Source organism: Muscardinus avellanarius (genome assembly GCF_963383645.1).
Source record: "Muscardinus avellanarius genome assembly, chromosome: 9".
In the NCBI taxonomy this organism is placed as follows: Eukaryota; Metazoa; Chordata; class Mammalia; order Rodentia; family Gliridae; genus Muscardinus; species Muscardinus avellanarius.
Window position 1 is genome coordinate 11,255,896 of NC_137795.1, and position 14,112 is coordinate 11,270,007.

The following is a 14,112-nucleotide window of genomic DNA, read 5'->3' on the forward strand; positions in this document are numbered from 1 at the left end:
TCAGCACTCTGGACAGCGCTTGTCTCCTTAGGAGCTGGGGCGGGGGTGGGGGCCTGTTTGGATCCTCCGCCCCTGTGGAGTGCTGAGCCCCTCCCAGAAATGCAAGCGCATAATTAATCTGCCAACCAAGACCGCAGGGGTGCCTCCTTCACCAAGGGAGCCCCCACTGGCTCCATCAGCAGGGGAGAAGGCATTTAAACCAGTCTGCAGGCCTCTCTCTGGTCATCTGTGGGTGCATGGGGAAAAACTCCCCCTGGTCTGGCCAAGTCATCTCCGGTCAGTTGCCTAGATCGGTGTGATGCAGCCTGGAGATGCAGGCCAGATGTGCAAATATGTTTGTGCCCTTATCCCGTGCAGCTATGGCTGCAAACGGGCTTGTCTCCAGAGAGTCCATCTTCCCTATCTCCAAGACAGGTCCTGGAGCCACCCTGCCATGAACACCTGGCTCCCATCTGCTTCCTGCCCAGCTGCCCTGAGCTGAGGAGAGGGACTGGCAAACCCTCCAAGGGGGCTGGAGTCAGACCCCCACCCCAGCGTGCCCCCAGCCCAGAGGCTGGCATCCAACTCTCTCCCTCACCAGCACACCCACCCAGCAAGCACTGTCCCCTTCCAACATAACACCCCAGCTCTGCTGGAGTGGGAGCTAATGCACCAGAGATGCAGGGTTGGTGCTGGCCAACCCTGGAAACAGCACAAGTGTCTCCCTTCTCTGATGCAAAGCATGAAAAGGGAACTCTGAGTCCCAACCACCTCTCAAGAGCTCAGGCATCAGGAGGTGGGCATTATATTTAAGCTGGAAGGTACCTGACTGGCTCATTCACGTTGGTGGCAGTCCTATAGAACACACACACACACACACACACACACACACACACACACACACACGTGCGCACACACATTACACACCTGCTCCCAAGGAAGCTAGCTCAGAGAAACTCAGCAAACGACCTGCTATTTATTCCTCCTTCCAGAGAAACAGCCCACAGATATAATACAACATTCATTTATACCTCCATAAAAGCACTTATCAAAAATAAAAAACCCAAACAAAAAAATACCAAAAACAATTTTACTCAAAGATCAGGCTAAACCAGAGCCTGCAATTATCCGCCTGCTGCCTGAATTCTAATGATAGCACATGTCCCGAGATTCCACCCTCGGGGAATGCCGAGTTCTGGAAGCCTTTTTAGGTGACTGCCGGGATCTCAGTGTGAGCCCTGGCCTGCTGGGTGTCGGCTCTGCCAGACCTGCGTCCTGGGTACCCCAAGGGCTGAAGCATCTGCACGGTCTGGGGTATCAGCAAGGCTTGGGGGACACTGAGGGGCAGGGGAAGGGAAGCTGTCCCAGACCAACCCTGCACACCCACAATGACTCACGCAGAGTAATCAGCAGCTCCCTCAGAAGATGCCCCAGTAGCCAGGCAGAGTGTGGCAGAGCTGGACCTCGGAGCCATGGTCTTCCTGGATGCTCAGGGCTCCGTGGCAGAGCCCTGGATATGCATCCTCTGATTTCCTGAGGGGTGCTAGGTGGTGCCTGCCCTGCCTGCAGGCAGCGGCTACACTCAGTGGAGACCCTGTTTACTCCTAAAAATGCTGCTATGGGGCAGCAAGGCCTGTGTGGTGGAGAAAGGAGACCCCAATACTGGCATGTGGAGGGCAGGTGATGGGCAGGGATGAGGCCACCCCCATCCCCACAGACTTCTGCAAAACACAGGACCCAGATAGTCTGGGTCACCCACCTACAAAAGAGAGACCAAAGCAAACCATTCACGTGTGTGCCCGCCTGGGCTCACGTCAACTGGTGCTCAAGCTGCCTTCCAGGAGCAGGAACCACAGGCCCCCAAGAATGTCCCCTCCCCGGCTGCAGTGGCTCATGCCCATAATCCAAGTACCTGGGAGGCCAAGACAGGAAGATCAGAGCTCTGAGGCCAGCCAGCCTCAGCAACTTAGCAAGACCCTGTCTTAAAATAAAAAGGGCTGCAGGTGTAGCTCAGAGGTAGAATGCTCCTGGGTTCAGCCTCCAGTACCAAAGGGGAAAAAATGGCCATCTTGACCCCCAGACTTGGGGGTCTTGGCATTAAGCTCCCAGGGTCTGGTGAGGGAAGCAGAGGCTTCTCTGGGCTGTCACTGTACTGGCAGCTGGTGCCCATCTCCTTGAGGTCTGCAGCCAGGACACAGGCACCCGTTCTCCTGGAACACCTGCCACATGACAGGCGCCATCTGTTCAGGCGATAACCTGTTTAATTCAAAAATGCCCTGAGAGGCCAGGAGTGGCTGAGGAGAAAATGAACAGGATCCTGCCTACCTGCCGCACCACCCTCCTCTGCTGGGGAGCCCTGACGGTCCCCTCAGGAGGGGTCTTCTTGGGATCCCGGGCTTCTCTCTGACTCATTAGGGTCTCCCCTGGAAGGATGTTTTGAGCTGAGTTACTCAGAGAAGCCTGTGGGGTGCTGACGAGTGTGGCCAGCCATGGGGACTGTGCCCCTCCGCCCCGACTGTATGTGCGACGTGAGGCTAGGCAGGTGAAGACATCACTAGCTCTGAGAGGTGAGCCTGGGCCTGGTCGGGGGGAGGTAGCCCCCTTCCATGCCCCAAATGCAGGCCAGTATATGGCTCCAGGGACTCACATGTCCTGTGTGGATGGCACCCCAAGGTCGTAGTCACAGGCCCCAAAGGGCAAGCTGGGTGACATCTGCAACAAACTCCTGCGGGTCATTCCCCAGCATTTTCTCTTTCTTCAGAGCCCAGAGGGTGTGGGGTGGAGCGGGGTGGAGGCTCCCTGCCCAGCTGCTCCCTGGCAGGGGTGACTCACAGCAGGAGGTGGAAGCAGGCAGCAAGAGCCAGAGAGCAGGGGACAGGAGGGGCGTGGGTGGCAACCAACCCTGCCAGCTGCAGGCTGTCACAGGGGTGGGGCGGGGGAGGAGCAGGAGCTGGGAGACAGGCCCGCCCACACAGGAGGGGCTGCTTCCTGATGGCCCTGAGCACCGTCTGAAACTACGGGGCGCAGAGCGGGGAAGGAGGCTGGGGTGAGCGCTGCCCGCCCAGGGTGGCCTGGGCCAGAACCCCATGGCAGGACTGCTGTGCGTCCCACCAGCTTCGTGGCCTGGGACGAGGGATGCCCCTTCCGTCCTCATCTGGGACAATGGTGGTGTCTGGTCCCAAAGTGTGGTACCGGAGTGCACCTGAGACACCGTGTAGAGGGTACACACCATGCCTGGTGTGAGCTTGAGCTGCCTTCGCTTGTCCCCTGCACTGGGGAGCCCTGCCTGAAGACGACCTCTCAGAGCAGCAGGGAGGGGCCTGTGGTGGCTGCCCCTCCAGGCCAAGCCAGCTGCCATTAGTGTGAGTCCCAAGCCACTGTCATCAGGGCTGGGTATGTGTGTCCCTCCTGTGTGCCAGCCTTAGGTGGCGTACAGACTCTGGGTGAAGGGCATCTGGAGTACCCTGATGGCCAGGACCAGACTTCAAGACTCACACCCTGCTCAGTGAGATGCACGGTTCATCCCGAGGTCTGGGCTGAGAGGCCAAGAAACTGCAGCTGTTTCCAGGTCCCACTGGGGCCTCAGTTTACCCCTGTTAAAGGGTGGAGGTGGAGCCGGGCGTGGTGGCACACACCTGTAATCCCAGCATTCGGGAGGCTGAGACAGGAGGATTGCGGTTCCTCGACAGCCTCAGCTACTTAGTGAGGCCCTTTGCAACTCAGTGAGACCTTGTTTCAAAAAATAAAGAATAAAAAATAGGGCAGGGGGTGTCACTCGGAGGTAGAATGCCTCTGAGTTCCATCCCCAGTACCACAAAAATACATACATACATACATACATACATACATACATACATACATACATAGGTAGAGCCATTCCCATTCAGAGAAAAGGGTCACCGGGGAAAGAGTCCCTCAGGAGCTGGGCTTACACCTCTCCAGCACCTGGGACTTTGGTGGTGGGTCAAGTCCCTGGCAAGACAGTCACCTGGGGCCCTGTCCTCCTCCTGTGTGATTCCTCCACCTGCCCATCAGATATTCCGCCAGCTTCCCAGACTCCAAAGGCTGAGGACACCCACGGCACACAGAAACGGCACTTCTGAGCTCTACTAGCACACGTAGCACACATCTCCATCCACCTCAAAGACACAGCTGTCCCGGTTCTCAAACTCCTAAAGGATAGCATACTCGGGCACCCAACAGCCAGGTCTCTATGGCAGCAAGCCACTAAACCAGGCCCCACTGGACACTGTGGGCCTCACACGGGCCGGCCACATGGCCTGCTATTGCTGCGCTGCCCAGTACCAGCAGACCCAGTGGCGGGGAAGCTGGCCAGGGTGGGAGGCCCGCATTCAGCTCCACGGGATGGGGGCTGCCCAGCCTGGGCCACTGGGAAGGCCTCTGACCTTGGATTTGTTTGAAAGGGGGAGGCCTTATTCTTCAGAAATAAATATCAGCCAAGCAAAGGCTCCCAGCAGCCCTACTCGTTAGACTCTCTGGGCTGGTTCCTAAGGCATTCCATCTCCTGGACCCTGGTCAGCTCAGCCCAGCCCAGCCCGTAGGGCCTGCCTGGCCTTCTGGGGTACAGCCAGGCCCTGCCAGGGGAAGATGGCCCAATGCAGCCCCATTGAGGGCCTGCATTTGGAGAAGTCAGCACCCCCATTTTCCTCTTCTGTTTCCTCCGAGGTGTCTGGACGCCCCTGCAGGTACAGGAAGACCTCATGCTGAGGAGGTGGGTGGTGGAGGCAGAGGCCAGCTCCTGCTGGGCTCCAGCTCCTCCTGAGAATGTTCCTCAGGCCTGCACAGTGGCCCGAGGTGGAAAGACTGCAGGTCAATGAGGTAGAAGAGACACTCTCGCCACTGCTACAAAGGCAGCCAGCAATTAACCCAGCAGCAGCAGCCGGCAGCCACACGAGGCAGGAGGAGTCTGTGAGCATGCAGTTCCCTGCCACCCACTGGCACAAACAGAGAGGGCTCTGGAGGGCCCCTGGTGACCACGAACAACGGAGCCTGGGCCTCTGACGTATCTGTCATCTTGAGTGACTGGCATTCTAGGGAGCAGGGGCTCCCCAGTGGTACCCCTTAAAGCTGATACCCCACTCCTGGTGCCCTCTTCAGAATGAGAACCAGCTCAGATTCCTGCTCACCCACCACCAGGCTGAGGCATTTGGTTCGAGGCCGTGGTACGGCGGACAGTTAAGTGCCGTGTGCTGCCTTCACACCCAGCGGAACCAGGAGGACCTCCAGTGGCCCAACCACATGGCCCTGCTGGCTCAGCTGCTGGGGACCAGACAGGCAGCTCTCCTGCCACGGGAGAGCATGGCGTCCATTCTCCCTGAGCTGCAGCTATAGCTCCCTGCAACCCGTGGGCTTATTTCAACAGCCACATCATGTCTTCGCGTGGCACCCAGGGCCACCTCCAGAGCCTGCCTCCCCCAGCTGGGCTGGCTCACTCCATTCCTAAGAGCCCCGGGGGGTCCTGTGTGCGTGTAGCATCCTCCTTCTGGTCTCTGAGTGTGTGTGAGCGTGACCTATGGCCTTGCTCAGTGTCCAGTGTTGGGGTTGTTGACTGTCCGTGTAACCCAGGGCGGGACTCCCACCCACATCTGGGTATCGCAAGTGTAGTGGCCCGAGCTTGTGGCCGCCCTTTCGCTCCCAGCCCCAGTGCGAGGTGGGGATAGGGACAGGGGTGGGGGCAATGGTGTCCCCATACACAGGTCCCCAGCCGGTCCACCTCTCCAGAGACACAACCTCATCTTCCTGGAGAGAGGTGGAGCTGTGGTTCTGTATGGCAGACTTGGCACCATGACCCCATGTTCATGCAGTACAGGCTCAGAGTTTTTGGGGATAGTAGCCCCCAAAAGTCAGTATTTACTGAGCCAGGATCCTATTCCCAAAGATAGGCCCAGACTTGCCAGGCCGCAGGGTTTCCCACCAGGGCCACGCTGCAGCCTCGGGCTCCCAGCAGGGAGGTCTTGTGCCCGACCCCTTACCACCTCCACACCGTCCATGGCGTCCTCGTCTTTCCCAGAGCCTGGGACACCTGCGTTCCCAGGACAGCTGCACACCTCGGGCCCCAGACCAGCCTGAAGCCTGCTTTTGTGAGGCCAGAGGGTGTTTCCTTCCTTTAGAAACAAAAAGAGACCCTGAAGCCTCACCCCCCGGGCACACAGCCCCCCTGCACCGCTGTCCAGGTCTTTACCCCTCAGTAACCCTCAGGGAGGCCCAGGCCTGAGCTCCGCCGCTGCTCAGCCAGTGTCTCGGATGCTTTTCTTTCCATGGGAGATGTCTGGGCCTTCAAGTCTCGAGCATCTGGCCAGAAAACGCCAGCTGGTGGCCTGGCTCAATCCAGGCCTCCAACTCTCCAGACATCCTACCAACCCTTCCTGCACTGCTGGTCCCCGGGGCTCCACCCACCTGGTACCAGGCGGTGTGCACGCTCCTTCCCATTGCATGCACAGCACACCAGCTCAGTCCTTGAGCTGACACTTCAGAACACTCTCCTCTGACCTTTAACCCCCAGTTAGAAAGGACCCACCCCAGGCACAGCTTCAGGCATGGGCCCATGCCTGGCCCATCTGGTCCCTCCAACCTGTGCTCACCTCCTGGGGTGGGCAGGGGTGGAGGTCAGGACCGCTCCAGATTGGGGGGATGCCAGGTCGCACTGGATCAACCTCCCAGCCATTTGACAGAAGGGGAAACTGAGGCAGACATGGAGCTCGGTTCCCAGCAGCTCCCTCCCCCGAGGCTAACTTCAGAGGCTCATCTGAGCTCCCCAGCTGAAGTGACTCAATTCCAGCCCTGCAAGCGAGAAATCTACACGGGAAGGCAGAAACAGCTGGCAAGATGACCCTAGGAGTCCAGCATGGTGGTGCACCTTGTAATCTCAGCATTTGGGAGGCAGAGACAGGAGGATCATGGTTCGAGGACAGCCTCAGCTACTTAGGGAGGCCCTTTGAAACTCAGTGAGACCCAACTCAGTTTCAAAATAAAGAATAAAAAAAAAAATAGGACTGGGGGTGTAGCTCGGAGGGAGAATGCCCTTGGGTTCCATCCCCAATACGAGGGGTAAAAAAGAAGAAAAAAGGCCGACCCAGGGGATGGGAGGGGCGGTTTGGGGGACAGGACCCCCCCCCCCCCCGTTCCTGTTCACCCTCCAAGTCCCTAAGAAGGACTAGCTTCCTCGGGCTCCTCAGGCTGGAAGCCGTGGGAGGGGCGCATGGGAGGTTAGGGGCCTGCAGGGAGCGAAGGGAAAGGGAGGGGGCGGGGCGCGCGGGCTCCTGCGCATGCTCAGCCGCCCTGCACTGCGGCGCCCGCCGCGTCTACTAACCCAGTTCAGCGGATTCTGCGACCGTGCTCTTATCACCTGGGGCTTGGGCTTGGCCGAAGGAAGGCGCTGCTGCCCCGAGCCTCGGGGTTTCGCGCACCCACCAGGGGTCTCAGGCAAGTGCGCACGCAGACCTCTGCCCCAGCCTCTCCCATCCTAGGGTACAGCTCAGCCCCAAGCCCCAGAGATGGTGGGAAGGCTGCGCATCGCCTTGGGCAGGGCGGGTCCCCCAAGGCCAGAAAGGGCGTGAGCTAGGCAGGAGTCTGCGGTGGGAGGAGGCACCTGGTGAGCCTGGATCCCCTCACCAGGGAGATGAGCCCACCTGGGAGGGAATGAGCCCCTCACCTGTGACACCCCCTTCCCCGTGAAACCTGAGCTCACACCAGGATCTGGCGATTCCAGCTGTGGGACCAGAGCACTAACCCTGACCCCAACGCTTGCACAGCAGCGAGGCTGCCAGGCCAGGGCACATACAAATTCCGCTTTGAGCTGAGGCTCCCCCGATGGGCCCCACCCTGAGGTCACCCCATGTATTGCTCCAACCCAGGCACCTCCGCACCCACTTTCTGAGCAGTGCATCAGAGAGTGTGCACTGCAGGGAGTGTGCACTGCAGGGCGTCCACAAAGGCACAACCAAACCACCCCCAAAGGGCAGCCATTTAGCGTGACAGTGGGGAGGGGGGCCATCAACAGGAACCGTTTCTAAGACTCCTGTGCCTACTGATTTCTTTACCCCCAGTCAATTAATTTTCCTCTAACTGCCTTTGTTAACAGTAGTTTAATAATCTCTAATTATTCAGCACATTCACAGAATTTGAATGTCTCACAATCCTCTATTTAATTAAGTATTAAATTTTAAAATTCCAAAGCCGGGCATGGTGGCGCATGCTTGAAATCCCAGCATTTGGGAGGCTGAGACCGGAGGATGGTAGTTTGCAGACAGCCTCAGCTATTCAGTGAGGCTCTCTGCAACTTAGTGAGACCCTCCCTATTTCAAAATAAAGAATAAAAAAATAGGACGGGGGGTGTAGCTCGGGGGTCAAATGCCCCTGGGTTCCATCACCAGATCCACACACAAAAAAAATAAAATTCAACTGTTGGCACCCTCAGCACAACGGGTGGGATTCGAACATCCCTGCTTAATGGGTGGCGTTGGCTTTCTGGGTCCAGGACGGCCTCCTCTTCCCTAAAGCCTCAACGGACCGAGGCCACCTCCCGGGGCCCTGGGTGGCTCTGGACGTGGATGAGGGAGGCCCCACCTGTCCCCTCCAGCCCTGTCCTCTGGGACTATGCAGGTGAGGCTATGTCAGAGGCAGAGCCTGGAGCCAGGGGGACACAGGACACTGCCCAAGGAGTCCAGGAAGGAGCCCCACAGCGCCCTCCCCTGTCCAAACCAGGCCAGCTCCCAGGTGGAGCCTGGGTTTCCACGCCTAGGGCGGCCCTGGGAGCTGGGTTCAGCGGGGTTGGCTCCCTTGCTAAGCTCCTGGTGGCCAAGATTCTGAGTCCAGGCCATGGTTCGCAGCTGGGTGGCCATACTGGGACCACCCGATGACAAGGCAGCCGTGCAGAGACGCTGCCTGTCAGGGCTTCAGTGCTCAGGGTGGCCGTGTGGTTCTGCTCGTACTTCTGTCAAAACCACAGAACTCATGGGAACGGAAACTGGGCTGCATATTCCATAATATCAAGGAATTACCTTGAGTTTTGAGTGCGATAAGGCTACCACGGCTATATTTTTAGGGGTCTGGAACACAGACAAAATTGGCCCGGAGCTGATAACCACCGAAGCTGAGGACAGTACTATCATTTTCTATTTGGGGCATGTTTAAAATTTTCCATAATAAAAAAGTTAAGCAGGAAAAAAGAAATATCTAAGAAAACAGCAGGGTTGGGCACTGTGGGATGCTGGTTGGAGAGAAGCAGCAAGTTCAGCTGCCCTTCTGAAAGCCCTTGACCCTTCTTCCCTTGACCATTGTGGTGGGGACCACAATGCCAGAAGAGGGGAAGAGGTGGGCCAAGGTACACGAGGCTCACGCTCCTTCTGCCTCAGAGATGCCCAAAAAGTTTCACACCTGCATCCCTACCGGTACTGACCACTGATGTCGGAAAGAAAGCAGCCTTCTGAGTCCTGCATGGTGCATACAACGAGCGCCCCGCAACTGTTATCCTGTGTGTGTGTGTGTGTGTGTGTGTGTGTGTGTGTGTGTGTGTGTGAGAGAGAGATACTGGGGATGGTGGAACCCAGGGCATTCTACCTCTGAGCTACACCTCCAGCCCTATTTTTTATTCTTTGTTTTGAAACAGAGTCTCACTGAGTTGCAAGAGCCTCACTAAGTAGCTGAGGCTGCCCGCGAACCTCGATCCTCTTGTCTCAGCCTCCCAAATGCTGGGATTACAAGCCTGCACCACCACACCCAACAAGTGTTACTTTTAATATGATATCTTTATCTTGGTGGCGCCTCAGGTCTGGGTCTCAGTTCCCAGACAAGGACAGAGAGGCTGCACGGACAGAGCCAGGCCCACAGTCTGAGGAGGTCACCAGGCACCTGAGGCTTCCCCAACTCAGAAATGGAGGTAGAGCCGGGCGTGGTGGCGCACGCTTGGAATCCCCGCGCTTGGGAGGCAGAGACAGGAGGATCGCGCTGGTTCGGAGCCAGCCTCGCTGGCTTAAGAGACCCTGTTTCCAAACTAAAAAAATATAAAACTAGGTCTGGGAGTGTAGCCCGGGGGTAGAAGGGCTTCCAGGAACCCCAGTACCACCAAAAAAAGAAAGAAAGAAAGAAAGAAAGAAAGAAAGAAAGAAAGAAAGAAAGAAAGAAAGGTAGAGTCACAGTTACACACTCTGGGGCTGGGGGTCACATCAATGGTGCGCCCCCGCTGCTGAGCAGGCCCAGTAAGGTGTGATGCTGCCCATGCCAGTCCCAAAACACCACTGTGTGTGGGGAAGGGGTCACCCCTTTGGACAATGGTGGCCGCAGGGGCCAGGGCTTCCATTCACTGCCCCAAATCAGGAGCAGGGTCTCAGGATCATGCCCGAGATAAGACCAAGACATGCAGGCAGGGAGAGCCCAGACCACTGCTCCAAGCTGGGTGCCGCGGTGACCTCCGCAGGGGGCTGCTGTCAGGCCCCTGTGGACAAACGGAGACCTCAGGTGGCCAGCTCCTGTTTGTCCTTCGCCTTGGGATGTGGGTGCAGGCAGGCAGCCCCCATCCCATCCTCCCCTCCCAGGCCAGGCTAGCCCTGGTATCCAAATCTCACAGGCAAGTGTGTCCACTACCCACAGGTGGCCTCATCTAAGCAGCAGCCACGTGGGGCCAAGCTGCCCAGACCAGTTAGGCACTGTGGCCCTCACATGTCACTCTGGGGGCTGGACAGCAATCCCCTATGGCCGTGGGTCCATCCACACTCACCCATGTCTCCCAGAGCAGGAGGTCAGTGGACAGAAGATAACTGTCCCCCATACTGCACCCAGAACATGTCTCGGTGACACCTGCCCCTTGACACTCAGACAATGTCGGAGCTTGTCAAAGCAGCCCCTCAGCCAGCCCTAGGACCTGGTCCTCTCCCCCATGGCCCTGGGGAATCTGAAGCATCCTCCTGCATGGGAACCCAGAGGAGCTCTGAGTCCCCGCCGGGCTGGCCTGATCATAGCCCACATGCCAGACCCTGCTATTCCAGAAGGTTGACTGCGGGATACACCAGGTACCAAAGTGCAGACAAATATGTGGTTATTCACACACACGGGCACTTGCATGGTTACTCCACACATGCGCACACAGCCCCATACCTGCACTCACGCCCCCCCACACTCTGGAGCCACGTGGCCTCACAGAACTCTTTCTCTAGGGGCCGAGGACAAGCAGGGAGTCCAGGCCCCAGGGACATCGCCTGCGGGCCACTAGCCAGGGGCCAGTCTCCCCCAGCCACAGCCACGTGAGCTCCATGGGCTCCAGACCAGCTTTCTTTTCTCCTTCTCTTTCTCCTTCTTTTTTTTTTCTTTTTCTTTTTTTTGTAATAGGAATTGAACCCAGGTGCATTCTACCTCTGCCCTACAACCCCAGCCATATATATAATGTATGTATGTATGTATATATGTATGTGTGTATGTATGTATGTATTTTGGTGGTACTGGGGTTTCTGGAAGCCCTTCGATCTCCGGGCTATACTCCCAGACCTATTTTTATATATTTTTTTATTTGGAAACAGGGTCTCTTAAGCTAGCACGGCTGGCTTCGAACCTGCGCGATCCTCCTGTCTCTGCCTCCCAAGCGCAGGGATTATAAGCGTGCGCCACCATGCCCGGCCCAGCCATATATTTAAAAAAATTTTTTTGAAACAGGGTTTTCCTAGGTTGCTGAAAGTCTCACTACGTTGTTGAGGCTTGCCGCAAAACTGCGATCCTCCTGTCTCAGTCTCCCCAGTACTGGGATTACAGGCACATGCCGCCACACCCAGCTCATTTCTGTGTCTTGACAAAGAAACATGAAGTGAGTCCTGGCCCACCTGCCCCTGCACAAGCCAGGCGCGCAGGAGGCCATCGGAGGCCACAGACAGCAGACCCCACATCTGCGCAATGTGGCCCTGGGGCAGAGGGGCGCCCAACCCCCAGGACTGCACCCCGGCTGCAGCACGTGCACTGAACCTGCCAGGACGCCTTCCCTCGCCCCGCCGAGGCCTCTGCACGGTACTACCCCATGGCCTCGTGGGCGGGGCCAACATGGGGACAGACCAGCCCTGGGTACCACTTCGTAATAGAGAGGCAGACAAGGGCTCGGACAGGGGCCCTCCTAGAGCCCACAGGAGCCCCTGCCTGGATTCAGAGAAGGTTCCTAAGAAGAGGAAACACTTAGAAGAAACCCGATGTTCTGGTACACAGTAGGTGCTCAAACATGCCTGCACACCGCTCAGTGGATTACACAGGGATGGGCTCTGCTGCCTGACTCACGGGCCACTGGAGGATCAACGGCAGACCCGGCAGAAAGCAGGTGGTTCTGACCCCACCCGCGCAGCTGAGGAGGCCCGGCTGTGCTCAGATTCGACCCCCTGGTTCCCAATTAGCTCAGATTGGTGCCCGATGCTTATTGGGGCTGCTGGGATTGCAGCACGGGGGGGGGGGGATGATGCTGCCATTTCACTGAGGCACAGCCCTGCGTCCTCCCCGCAGCCCTGAGCCCACCCACCCTGGGGACCTTCCCCAGAGCCAAACCTGGGTCTCCCTCCCCGCCCACTCAGAGCTGCGCCCTAGGAATTCGCTGTAGAATGACTACTTTTTGTTTTGTTTTGTTTTGAAGTACCGGGAATGGAACCCCGGGGCATTCTCCCTTTGAGCTACACCCCAGCCCTGTTTTTTATTCTCTATTTTTTGAAACAGGGTCTCACTGAGTTACAAGGGGCCTCACTAAGCAGCCGAGGCTGTCCTTGAACAGCCATCCTCCTGTCTCAGCCTCCCAAATGCTGTGATTACAAGTATTCACCACTCTGCCCAGCTGGACTTGTGGTTTTATTTGCCATCAGCCTGCTGGACAGGACTTGCCCACCCCACAGGGAGGGTTGGATCTGTTCTCTGCCACCACAGCACTAAGAGGCCTCTGGTATGCTGGGAGCTGCCCAGGCCAGCACCATGCAGGGCGCGCTGCAAGTCCACAGAGCCCTCCCCGGGTGGGCGGGCACACTGTCCCCCTGCTGGCCGCGCCCTTGCCCGGCAACCGTGGCCGCGCTGCCCTCCCCAGACCTTACCTCTGGCCGACAGCTTCTTGGTGTTGATGATCTTGGCTGCATACTCATGGCCGGTGCAGAGCTTGACACAGCGTCGGACCACAGAGAAAGCCCCCCTGGAGAGGAGAATGTGGGGCAAGACAGAGACAGAGAGAGAGAGAGAGACAGGGAGAAAGAGACAGCAGATTAATCTCGCATTAATACTCAGCCCCCAGCCACTGGCCAGGCCTCTAGCAGCTGAACACCAGTGAACTTCTACCAGCTGAACACCCAGGGGGCTGCAGGAGCCAAAGGGCTGGCCATGCCATTGGCCCAGTGGGTCCCCAGGCCCCATGTCCTCCAGGGTCAGCTGGACTAATGATCCCCTTGAAGCATTCAGCATGCACCCTGGGGTGCTCCGTACCAAGTCCACAAGACCCAGTGAGTCCTATTCACAGGGAGGCTGGCTCCCAAGGGTAGATTTACTGGGATCAAGGGAGGGTTTATTTATTTATTTATTTATTTATTTATTTATTTATTTATTTTTGTGTACTGGGGATGGAACCCAGGGGCATTCTGCCTCTGAGTGACACCCCCAGCCCTATTTTTTACTCTTTATTTTGAAACAGGGTCTCACCGAGTTGCAAAGGGCCTCACTAAGTAGCAGCTAAGGCTGTCTGTGAACCCAGATTCTACTGCCTCGGCCTCCCAAATGCTGGGATTACAAGCGTGTGCCACCACACCTGGCTCAAGGCAGATTTTAGAGGCAGGGAGCGGTACCACATCACTAAACCACAAAGAGGAGAGGGTTCCCTGGGACACTGCACTGTCCCTGTGTGGCGGCAGGGGAGCGGGGGCCTGGGTCGGGGACACAGGGACATTTGAGCGCCAGCATCCTGGGGCATCAGGAGGGAAGAGCCAGAGCTTGGGGAGGAGGGTTAAAGTGACAGAGGACATCAAGAGGGGCCCTGAGCCCTAACCACACACTAGCCACGGAGCAGCTGCGGCAGAGAGGAGGCTCTGAGCCCGGCGGAGCACCCCACTGGCCCCGAGGTTCCCAGCCTCCCACTCAAGGCACAACCTCCGTGCAGCCTAAGAACCCAAGACTGACACA

The 14,112-nt window shown here is 57.5% G+C and overlaps 1 protein-coding gene across 20 annotated transcripts in view; it reads right to left on the reverse strand.

The window, feature by feature from the left end:
- Nucleotides 1-14,112, reverse strand: part of CAMK2B (calcium/calmodulin dependent protein kinase II beta) — a gene marked incomplete at both ends in the record, with an annotated part of 86,499 nt that overhangs the window by 36,011 nt on the left and 36,376 nt on the right. For all 20 annotated transcript variants that reach the window (XM_080701681.1, XM_080701674.1, XM_080701684.1 and 17 more), the window contains one exon: nt 13,041-13,135. In XM_080701681.1, coding sequence (XP_080557807.1) covers nt 13,041-13,135 — 95 coding nt within the window. The remainder of the gene's footprint in view (nt 1-13,040; nt 13,136-14,112) is intronic.